Source organism: Oryctolagus cuniculus, chromosome 11 (assembly GCF_051225735.1).
Source record: "Oryctolagus cuniculus isolate XC-2025 breed Fujian yellow rabbit chromosome 11, ASM5122573v1, whole genome shotgun sequence".
In the NCBI taxonomy this organism is placed as follows: Eukaryota; Metazoa; Chordata; class Mammalia; order Lagomorpha; family Leporidae; genus Oryctolagus; species Oryctolagus cuniculus.
The window spans coordinates 79,260,011-79,271,548 of NC_142877.1; the positions used below are offsets into that span (position 1 = coordinate 79,260,011).

The following is an 11,538-nucleotide window of genomic DNA, read 5'->3' on the forward strand; positions in this document are numbered from 1 at the left end:
TCATACAATATTAAGATGGCTCCCTGGAGCTTGGAGAAGATGACAAAGGCCTATGGAAAATGAAGAAGAGATTCAAGAAATGCCTTTACTGCCGTAAGGCAGGTGTCATAAAGCTCAGGCAGTTAAAGTAAATTTATGATACCTAAGAATCCACCATCTAACTGTGTCTTTGTAATAGCCCAGAAGACATAGTTATCTCTAAGGTAGTAAGAAATATGCTGGGGAGGGTGCCATTGACACTGAGAAGTTAAGTGTAGTTGATAGTAAGAGATGCTGCTTTGGAACTAGATTTCCTAATAGAATTGAGTTGATAGGTATCTAAAAAAGCAGAGGCCAAACGGTAGCATTTGACTCCAGAAAGAAAGTGTACATAATTACCATAATGGGCTGCAAGGCCAGAGTGACAACCAGAACGCCTTCACCCACAGGGCTCTGTGATAATAGCTAAAAGAACTTGGATCAAGTTAAATGAACATCCACTAGGATGTTACTTTACTTATATGAATAGCCAGGAAGGAAATCAACAGATAGTGAGCAGAAGGCTGATACTGGCTATCTCAATGGAAATTGTAATTGCAGTGACTTCCCAGATCCAGAGCTTATCATTTGATGGGGAAGACAAGTAAAAACCTTGCAATACTAGTGTAAGTATATACTCCATGTATTCCTCCAATGAGTCTCCAAAAGGACATACACTCATGGGCAGAGAAACAGTGTCCCTGACATTAAAATCAGAAACTAGAGGAATTATCATGACACCTAGGTAAATCGAATTTCATAGAGCCCAGTGGCTCAGGTTTGCCTCATGGTGGTCCAGAAGAATCACAAATCCACGCTATGCTTATATCCTCAGTTGCTAATTGAACCATTGGACTGAATACACTTGGCAAGTGACAGAAACCTCAACTTGGCTTCTTGACATTATAGTAAGTATTAGGAGAGGAAGGACAGGTTGAAGTCCCTGAAATGGTACACCCTCACTGATTAAGATAGTGAATCAGAAGGAATACAACATTCTGAGAGGAAATGCATAAATCAATGTCACCATGAAAGACTTAAAGGATATACACATGTTTATAACTATCACATTCTTGTTCAACTAACCTATTTAGCCTGTTTGGCCACTATAGAAACCAGATTCATCACAGTAAATGATGGTGGACTTAACCTAGGAATAGCTCCAAACACAGCTGCTGTTCCAGGTGTGATATATTCACTAACATAAAATAACATGGATCTTTGGCTCCTGGTATGCAGTTACTCCTTGAGTGAATGAATAGGTTCTTCTCAATCCCATTAACAGAAAGTACAAAACCAGTCTCCTTTTATGTGGGAAAGAGAACAGTACACATTCATTGTCCTACCCAACACTATGTTAACTTTCCTGTTCCCTGTCACAATATACATAGTCCATAGGCCATATTGATCAACTTGATGTCCTGTAGAATACCATGCTATATCAGTGTCATCATGCTAGTTGGACTTCTCAGTGCAACCAAGCCAGTATTAGCCAAAAATGGGCAAATGCAACAACCCTTGCTCAATTAGGTTCAAGTAACTAAGGGTTTCAGCCTTTCCAGTATAAAGAATTACAGGCAACTAACCCAGATCAAGTAGTAGTGGAATAGAGAAGGCGATGACTATCAACTATGACTTTGAGGTCCATTATAGCATCAGGGACAGTGTTCATTCCTCTTTTGTAGACACTGCTGTCAGTTGCCACCATGAAGACTCTGTGATACACTACATATAATACAGGCTATTAGCAGATCTGAGAAAAACATCCTATAGAGCATAACAGACATCTCGTGCTCATTTCACATCCATTGCTACCAACTGAGCCAAAGTGACATCTGATAGCTGCACTAAGTACCTCTTGATTTCTACCCTGGGGCTTCTCTGTTGTGCAAGACTGGAAATGTAAAGGTGTAGACACTCCCAAGGACAACCATATGTCCACAGGGGATGACAGTATCCCTTCTTCTGTGTCTCAGCAAATAATTCTGAATTCTGGTCCCTCAGAAGCTCTCCAGCAGGCCTGGGTTCTCATAGTCTGTGAAGATAACCAGTTCAATAATGTACCACTGTGTTGGTTTTCTTCTCATGTTTTGTTTCTGGTCTTCTACCCCAGCTTTTGTTCCACGAAATCACCTCTCAGAATAAATGACTTTAGAAAGCCCTTGTCTCAGGTTCTTCTTTTTAAGGAACCCAAGCCAAGACAACAAACTAAGAACTCCACATGTGGTTGCTTAAGTTTTTCAGAAGAAATAATGCTTAAGTATTAAAGTTTCACTTGAAAAATTGCCCCAGTGGATAAGAAGTAAGAGTATTCACAGCAGAGGTGGCAGCACGGACAAAGGCAAAGATGCAGGAAAAGGAAAAGTCTTGGCAAATTTGGGGAATTTTAAATGCTTCACAATGGAAGGTGCAATATAGTCATGTGCAGGAAGTGGCACAGGTTGCTAGAAAAGTAAGCAGGAGTCAGACACAGAAGACTTCGTATGCTACGCTAGTTGGAACTGCTTTTTGTAAACAGCAACAGAACAATTATTTTAATCCTTATACCAAATATCCCCCTTAAGCTGAAGCAATATCAAAACCACATCACTTTCCTACATTGAGACACCAATTACTATTACGTAGAAACTTTTAAAGATGCGTCTGTTCTTAGACAGCTGATTGAAATTTCAATGTGTGGTAATATGAAACAGACATAGCTGATACTTACCCAAATCAATTCTGTCTCCCCCTCTCCATCTTTGCTGGGAAGAGCCTCAGTGTTGTTTATACTCACTGACCACAAGGACTTATGTTTAGAGGAGAGACTTCCTGGCCTCAGGTAATAGTCTAAGCCAGAGATTGGCAAACTTTTCCTGTAAAAGATATTTTTAGGCTTTGTGAGCCATGTGGTCTCTGTACCAACTACTCAGCTCTGCTGTTGTAGCATGAGAACATCTTTTAACAATATCTAAACTTTATTTATGGACACTGAACTTTGAATTTCATATTATTTTTCAGTGTCATAAAATATTCTTATTCCTTTGATTTTGGGGGAATTCTTTAAAAATGTAAAACACAGAGTTCATGGGCCATACAACATAGGCAAGCAGCCAGAGTTGGCCCACAAGCCATAGTTGGCCATTCCCTTATGGGTGATTGGCTTAGTATGAACATGTAGTTAAATCCTGAGTGATGTGAACTGCAAGTGTTGTCTGATTCAAAACAGAGGCATGTGAGGAAGAATAGCACTTTAAAAAATTATTTACAGTAGTAATACATATTTCAGGAGCTACAGTGTGACAGTATAACATGTCTGTTACCGTGTATACAGATCAAATCAGAGTAATCAACATTTCCTTTATTAGAGACTTGGAACTCCTTTCTTCTATCTAGGTTATTGTGAACTATAGTCACACCACTATGATGTAAAACACTAGAATTTTATTTATTTGATCTAATTCCAATTTGGTACCTATTACTCAAACTCCTGTTACCCCCTACTACCTCTCTCAGCCTCTAGTAATCACTATCATGTGTTCAGATTGAGTTTTTTTAAGCTTCCACATGTGGGAAAGATTATGCAGTATTTGTCTTTCTACATCTGGCTTATTTCACTTAACACAGAGTCCTCCAGTTCCATTCATTTTGCTGCAAATGATATGATCTCATTCTTTTTGTTTTTCTTTATGACTGATATTATTTCATGGTTTGTGTGTGTGTATGTATAATATTTTCTTTATCCATCAGTCTGTTGATGGATACCTTGGTTGATTCCATGTCTTGGCTATTGTGGATAGTGCTGCAGGGAGCAGTGATATCTTTGATACAATGATTTTTTTTTTTCATCCACTTCCATTTCCTCTACTTTGCGATTAGAAGAGGTATGCTTGCACCCAAGGGCAGCTGGGAGATGATGGCAGAAAGCTGCTGTACCTCTGACTAGCACTTCTGGCTTGCTCTTGTCTGTGGAGGAATCTGGGCCCGGGACAGGGGAGGGATGTAATCTGAACACTCCTTTGTCAGAGGTCACCAGTGTGTGCTTGAGGGGACGGTAGACATAAACGGAATTTAGAGGCAGGGAAGACTCCAGAGTAGAAAGGTGATGTGCCACAATCTCCCGACAGTGGATCAGCGGGGAGCTCTCCATCTGTGCTTTCTGAAGCAGTTCAAGTGTAAGAGGAAGCCAATCAGGAATGAGTTTCTCCATTTCCAAACTAACTATGGCCAGAGCAAGCATGGATCCTTTGAACTGCAGAAGGTGGCTGCAGGCCATACAGTGAAGCGGTTGCTTGGTGAGGACTGCCAGATGTTGAGATGGGCTCAATTTGGGCAAACTGAACAGTAACTGTGGCCTAGTTGATACTGCAATGGCATGAAAAATGTGAAGAAAATCCAATGGTGTGGCTGTATGAAGATCCCAATTCAACTTATCCAGAATAATTCTCTGCATTCTCAGAATTTCAGATGAGGAACATCCACAGAAACTATCTCTTGCCAATACCTTCAGTACTGGAATTCTCTCATCTTCCTCAACAGTCTTAGCAGCTAGGAAAAAACAACTGATGGCAATACAACTCAAATATTTCGGGTGGACCTTTACAGTAGCTAAAAACCTGTCCAAAAGACTGCTAGCCAGAGCAAACGTTTCTGGGTAAAGATTGAACTGGTACTTGAGTTTGGCCAGCCACTGAATTACTTCATCTCTCTGGGATGGAGAAACATTCTGATCTGTAGGGAATTTCGGCACAGTCACCTTCCACATCTGGGCTTCCCTAGAGATTGCCTTTTCCAATAGGAAAGACAATCTCTGGTTTTCCAAGGGTCCTGGAAACTTCATGATATCCTTTGGGGCTGCCTGCCACCCAGCCTGATGTAGTTCCCTTCTCCTCCTCTTCCTCCTCCTCCTCCTCCTCCACCCCGGCAGAGCTGTAGACCTCACAGGGGTGACACGGGGTCATCCGGGGGCCCCCATCACCGCCTCATTTTCCTCAGCGTCTGGGCGCGCGGGACAGGGAGCTGGCCGACTGAGGAGGGAGAAGAAGGGGAGCGGGGCACGGAGGGCGCAGGCACTCGGGCGGGACACACGCCTGCGGCCGGCCAGGCGCCCAGCGAGTTAGTTCCATGGTGACCCTGGACGTGAGGCCGCCGCCGCCGGTCCCGCTCCTCCAACTGCAGCCGCTGGTGCCCGGGTGAGGAGGGGGCTCCCATAGGGCGGCGGGGGCCGGGGAGAGGCGGGGGTGAGACCCAGCTCTGCCCCTGCCCGGGGGAAGCGCCTCCGAGGGGAAATGGTGAAAGGAGGGAAGGGGAGAAAAAGGGAGGGGGAAAAAAAAAGGAAGGGGAAAGGGGGGAAAAAATAAGAAAAAGCGAGACAGAGGCGCTGCCGCGTCCGCTCGCTGGGAAGGCTGGGGAGGGAGGGGCTGATACAATGATTTCATATCTTTTTGGATATATACACGGTAGTGTGATTGCTGGAACATATGTTAGTTCTGTTTGTAGTTTTAAAAGACATATTGTTTTCCGTAGTGGCTATACTTATTTACATTCCCATGCACAGTGTTTAAGAGTTCCCCTTTCAGACCAGTGCTGTGGCTCAGTGGGTTAAGCCACCTTCTCTAGCACTGGCATCCCATATGGGCACCAGTTCAAGTCCCAGCTGCTGTACTTCTGATCCAACTCCCTGCTAATGTCCTTGGCAAAGCAGTGGAGGATGTCCCAAGTGCTTGGGCCCCTGCACCCATATGGGAGTCTCAGAGGAGGCTCCCAGCTCCTGGCTTTGGCCTGGCCCAACACTGGCCATTGCAACCATTTAGGGAGTGAACCAGTAAATGGAAGATTTCTCTCTCTCCCTCTCTCTCTCTCTGCCTTTCAAATAAATCTTTTAAGAAAAGACAAAATTAAAAGTATGCACAATTATTCTACCAGAATTTAAAAAAAAAGATTTTATAAAAAAGAAATAAATTAAAAATGTTAACTTTCTGGATGGACAGTTACTTTGAATAGGTTCTGTGGGGATCTAGGAGTGGGACAGCTCAATGCTGAGACCTAAAATGGAGTAAGGCCTTAAATTCAGGCAAGTGGTATCATTTTTGCTTTATTTTCATAATGTGATACCTTCAGCCGTACCGTCATCTTTCTGCGTGGATTTAGAAAAGCATTGCATAGACTAGAATAACTTGAAACACCAGACATGGCACTAACTGTTTAGCTCTTATCTCTGAGAGACAGGCTATTTAATGCGCTGCCTTTGGAAGTTAGTACTGTGTGTTGTCTCATTTGAGTGTGCATTAATGATTTAGAAGTGAGAAAACAGATTTTCTACTGATGGAAGTTATTCATTGGATTTCACTAGTAAGATGTAATATTCCTGGCAATGATTTTGGTAACAAAGACACAGAGAATTTAATAAAGTTCTATGATATGAGGGGTCAGCACTGTGGCATAGTAGGTTAAGCTGCCACCTGCAGTGCCAGCATCCCATATGGGCACTGGTTCGAGACCTGGCTGCTCCACTTCCAATCCAGCTCTCTGCTATGACCTGGGAAAGCAGTAGAAGATGGCCCAAGTCCAAGTCCTTGGGCTCCTGCACCCACGTGGGAGACCCAGAAGAAGCTCCTGGCTCCTGACTTTGGATTGGCTCAGCTCCGGCCATTGCAGCCAATTGGAAAGTGAACCAGCAGATGGAAGACTTCTTTCTCTTTGTCTCCTTCTCTCTGTGTGTAACTCTGACTTTCAAATAAATAAATAAATCTTTTAAAAAAAAGTTCTATGGTATCAGGGAATTAGAGAAAAATTGGGAGTAAAAAAAATCTATTTATTTATTTGAAGGGCAGAGGTACAGAGAGCGAGGGAGAGACAGAGAGAAAGATCTTCCATTCATTAGTTCACTCCCTCAAATGGCCAAAAGAACCAGGGCTGGGCCAAGCCAAAGCAAGGAGCCTGGAACTCCATCCAGATTTCCCATGTGGATGCCAGTATATGGGTTATCGTCTGCTGCTTTTCCCAGGCACATTAACAGAGAGCTGAATGAGAAGTAGAACAGCTGGGACTTGAACTGGCACCCACATGGGATGCCGGTGTTGCAGGTAGTGGCTTAACCTGCTATGCCAAAACACCTGACCCAGGAAATAAGGTACTGTCATATCAACACAGAGGAGAAGTTAATTGCAGAGATTGTGGACTTATCATTATGACAGTTCAAAAGGAAATTATCTGTCTAGGATGGCATTATTATTATTAGAATCAGAGATGAAAGAGGCTTTGGAGGGCATCTATGTCATTTTACAGATTTTTACAGATAACAAAACTAAGGCTGAGAAATTAAAGTGACATGCATCACACAGGTAATTAGCTGTAAAACTAGAATCAGTATTTCGTTCAGGTTGTCTTCTATACCATATTTACTGAGAATTTTGTTTGAACACAGTAGGATAAACTAGATGACTTCCTAAACTCTTTTATAGATTAACTACATTAGTCATGAAGTAAAGCTATAATTTATCATAATCAGGGATTGCTTTATCACTTGGAGTCCATTGACCTTGCTCAGGGAGTCTCTGAACCCTCTAGTGGTTATGCAAATGTGTGTATGCGTGTTTGGAAATCTGTATATCCCCAATGCCTTTCTGTAATGAACCAGCCTCGCAGCAAGTATCTCAAAAGCTGAATTTGCGGTTAGTCTCAATTGAGATTGAAAATAGAAAACATCATGCAACAAATGAGGTAACCAGGTATAGAGCAAACACACTGCAACCGTGAGGGGCAGAGGAGTTAATGAGACTCTCAATTTGAGTGATCTGGTAATAGTCTCTGGAGTATCTGATGACATCAGTATAAACAAAGATGAACAGAGATGGAAGAAAATTCACATGGTTGGAGGATTGCCTAGATGTCCAGGTGCCCAACAACAAGTGCATCACAGACTTTCTCTATCTTAATATATGTTCAAAAAAATATGGAGTAAGAAATTCAGCAATTCTGCAAATATCCTTATCTTCTTCAAAGAAAGAAGAAAAATAATATTGGCAGGCACAAAAACACATGACACTCTGAAACAAATAACAGAGAGGAATGAAAAGGCTTACTTCCTAAGGTTGCCCTCTCACTTACTCACCTGCTTCGAGCTGTACTGATAAAAATGCCAAAGTCTGAGAGTCACACAAACAGCCCCACATTTATAGAGAAGAAAATCAAGTCCATCTCTGCATTCTTCAGATTCTCACTGTACAGTGCTAGAAGTGCCTGCAAGACCGGCTGATGAAATGGTGAGAGTGAACTATGGGGCTCTTTCTTATGAAAGCAAAGGATTCAGGAATTCTCAATCAGATCAGGAAACCATGTGATATCTGAGGATAGTCCCCTCTGGGAACAAGATAGGACCCTCACCAAGATGGAATGAACAAACATTCAGCAGAGAGCAGGACCCACTTTTCTAATGCAATCAGTATCTTACTTGCCTCAACTAAGTTAATCTCTACCCCACTTTTCCTTGAGGCATATAAAAGTAAACAGAAAATAAAATACTTTATCTTCAAATAGAAATCAAGAGTGGGAAGCAAACTAGACTCAGCTGTGGAGGAAAACAAAGTGAAATAGTCACACATCTCATTTCGCAATAAGTGGAAAGTCTATCAGAGCTTTGAAAGCATAAACAAGTGGAAAAGAAATGGTATGGTGACTGTACAGTGGCACAACCAGAGATCTTATGTAACTTGCCTGAGGTCAGAGAATCAGGGTGATAGAATCGGGATTCAAATCCATATATTCTAACTTGAGAAATCTGGATAGACCTACAAAACAGTGACCTCAATAAGTCAAAGCAGTTGAACCAATCAGTTAGATTTCCAATTCTCAGTTTGACTCTTAGGGGTAATAAAGGAATTAGGTTGAATTCCTCTAACAGGATCTTGGGAAACAGCCCAAGGACAGCAGGGCTGGGGATCATTCTGGAAGTAGCATGTGAACATTTGAGGCCTACAATACTCATATACATACATACTATCCTAATGAAGCCCTGAGGTAAGTTTACTTTTAACATAGTCCTGTGTAGAAGCCTTGTCAGGGGTCCAGCAGAGCAAAGTTAAGGAACTTGTAGCACTAAAACTGTCACCCTTCTCATTCTAAGTTAAGAATATTAGAGTTAGGGCGGAAGGATATTAAACAGTGGTTGTCAAGGCCACTTCCTCCGTGTTTCACAACTGCCAAATTGATAGCTTCCTTCTTCTTGGGCAGGAGGGGAGAGTGAACTGGGTCCACTTCCTTCTTGTTTCACAACAGCCAAGTCAATAGGCTTCTTTTTCTTTCTGAGACAAAGTGCAAAGAACACTTAGTTTATTGGCAATGTGAGTTTGGGTCAATGAAAATGTGTAGAAGTTAGTCCTGTGGTCCAGTAGTCATTTTCTTTTTTTTTTTTTTTAAAAAGACACATTTATTCAGCGTCATGATCAGACTATTACATTTAGCAATCAACAGCATGGGTGCAAAAGAAAAAAAAAGAAAAAACTACATTAAAACCCTTTGTTGGAATGCTTTACACTTTCCACAGAACAGAAACTAAAATAACGTGTTATACAATTAGTCACAAATACAGTCCTCGAGTTTTTTTGCCCATACACATGAGTATTGTCTAAAACATGTCTTCTTTGTAGCAGCTAGGCCCTGCCACCACTGTGCTTGGCTGAGTTCACAAATCTGTTGTAACCTGTAGCTTCCCTGTCACTTCTCTGGCTCTCCTCTCCTGCTAAGCTTTGTTTCCTGGCAGTTATTAAAACCTTCTGCCACTGCCATAGCTGCTGCTGCTGCTAGAACCACCATAGCCACCTTGATTTCGTGGTTTGGCAAAATATTGGCCGCCACCACCATAGGGGCCAGAGCTTCTGCCTCCAAAATTTCCTCCCTTCATGGGTCCAAAATTTGAAGATTGATTGTTGTAATTGCCAAAATCATTGTAGCCTCCGCTGCCTCCAAAACTGCTTCCGTCATTACCAAATCCATTGTAACCATCCCCACTGCCACCATAACCACCTCCACCGCGGCTGCTGCCGAAGCCACCTCTCGGGGTGGACGAAGCGCTGGCCATCTCCTGCTTCGACAGGGCCTTCCTCACTTCACAGTTGTGGCCGTTCACAGTGTGGTATTTCTGAATGACAATCTTATCCACGGAGTCATGGTCGTCGAAGGTCACAAAAGCAAAGCCCCTGGCCGGCGCCGCGGCTCACTAGGCTAATCCTCCGCCTAGCGGCGCCGGCACACCGGGTTCTAGTCCCGGTCGGGGCGCCGGATTCTGTCCCGGTTGCCCCTCTTCCAGGCCAGCCCTCTGCTGTGGCCAGGGAGTGCAGTGGAGGATGGCCCAGGTGCTTGGGCCCTGCACCCCATGGGAGACCAGGAAAAGCACCTGGCTCCTGGCTCCTGCCATTGGATCAGCGCGGTGCGCCGGCCGCAGCGCGCCAGCCGCGGCGGCCATTGGAGGGTGAACTAACGGCAAAAGGAAGACCTTTCTCTCTGTCTCTCTATCTCACTGTCCACTCTGCCTGTCACAAAAAAAAAAAAAAAAAAAAAAAAAAAAAAGCAAAGCCCCTCTTCTTGCCACTGCCTCGGTCAGTCATGATCTCAATCACCTCGATTTTCCCGTACTGCTCAAAGTAATCTCGGAGGTGATGCTCTTCAGTGTCTTCTTTAATGCCACCCACGAAGATCTTTTTCACAGTGAGGTGGGCACCTGGTCTTTGGGAATCTTCTCTCGACACAGCCCTCTTTGGTTCCACAACTCTTCCATCCACTTTGTGTGGCCTTGCGTTCATGGCCGCATCCACCTCCTCCACGGTGGCGTAGGTGACAAACCCAAAGCCCCTGGAGCACTTGGTGTTCGGGTCTCTCATTACCACGCAGTCCGTGAGCGTGCCCCATTGCTCAAAATGGCTCCTCAGGCTCTCATCGGTCGTCTCAAAGCTCAGCCCTCCGATGAAGAGCTTCCGCAGCTGCTCGGGCTCCTTGGGCGACTCTGACTTCGACATGACGGCGGTGGGAAGAGAGAACTCCACGATGCTTCCTCGGCGGCGTCCGCAGGCAGAAAAGCCAGTAGTCATTTTCACAATGACTACTTTTACAATGACTCTAACTAAATGGCAGCATAGAGGGGGAATCTGGGGATGGATAGACATGTGCAAGGGATGTGGGAGGTCATTGAGAAAATGTTTTTGACTTTTCCTCGTTTCTCCCTAATTTGTACGAAGGTCTATGGTAAAAAGCTTCTTTCAACAGCTTTTATTGCCTAATGGTCACAATCTAAAAGGTTAATTTTTAATAAGCTCATTTTATTTTCTCTTAAAGCTATGCATTAATTATAGGAACTATGTTGATTGCCAGTTATAAAAAGTTTTCTAGGATTGTTGAATTGTCCTAGAAAAGCTAGTAAATAATATATAGTATTAGATCAGGGATGTAATTTTTTTTTATTAAAACATTTACTTACTTGAGAGGCAAGAAAAGAGAAAGAGAGAGAGTGGAAGAGAGGGGAAGAGACTGGAAGAGAGAGGAAGAGAA

The 11,538-nt window shown here is 43.3% G+C and overlaps 2 protein-coding genes across 2 annotated transcripts; both read right to left on the bottom strand.

Annotated features, from left to right (window-relative positions):
* Positions 1 to 3,784: 3,784 nt before the first annotated feature.
* LOC100357054 (cyclin-I-like) lies at positions 3,785 to 4,958 on the bottom strand. The gene is made up of 2 exons (XM_089309069.1): positions 4,863 to 4,958; positions 3,785 to 4,723 (listed from the first exon to the last, which is right to left on the bottom strand). Exons 1-2 carry the CDS (start codon positions 4,956 to 4,958, stop codon positions 3,785 to 3,787), a joined length of 1,035 nt encoding a protein of 344 aa, XP_089165195.1.
* Positions 4,959 to 9,610: 4,652 nt separating this feature from the next.
* LOC100347480 (heterogeneous nuclear ribonucleoprotein A1-like) lies at positions 9,611 to 11,082 on the bottom strand. Its single transcript, XM_089307467.1, has 2 exons — positions 10,575 to 11,082; positions 9,611 to 10,195 (listed from the first exon to the last, which is right to left on the bottom strand). The coding sequence occupies exons 1-2, from the start codon at positions 11,079 to 11,081 to the stop codon at positions 9,761 to 9,763; spliced, it is 942 nt and encodes a 313-aa protein (XP_089163593.1). The 5' UTR covers position 11,082; the 3' UTR covers positions 9,611 to 9,760.
* Between the last annotated feature and the right edge of the window lie 456 nt (positions 11,083 to 11,538).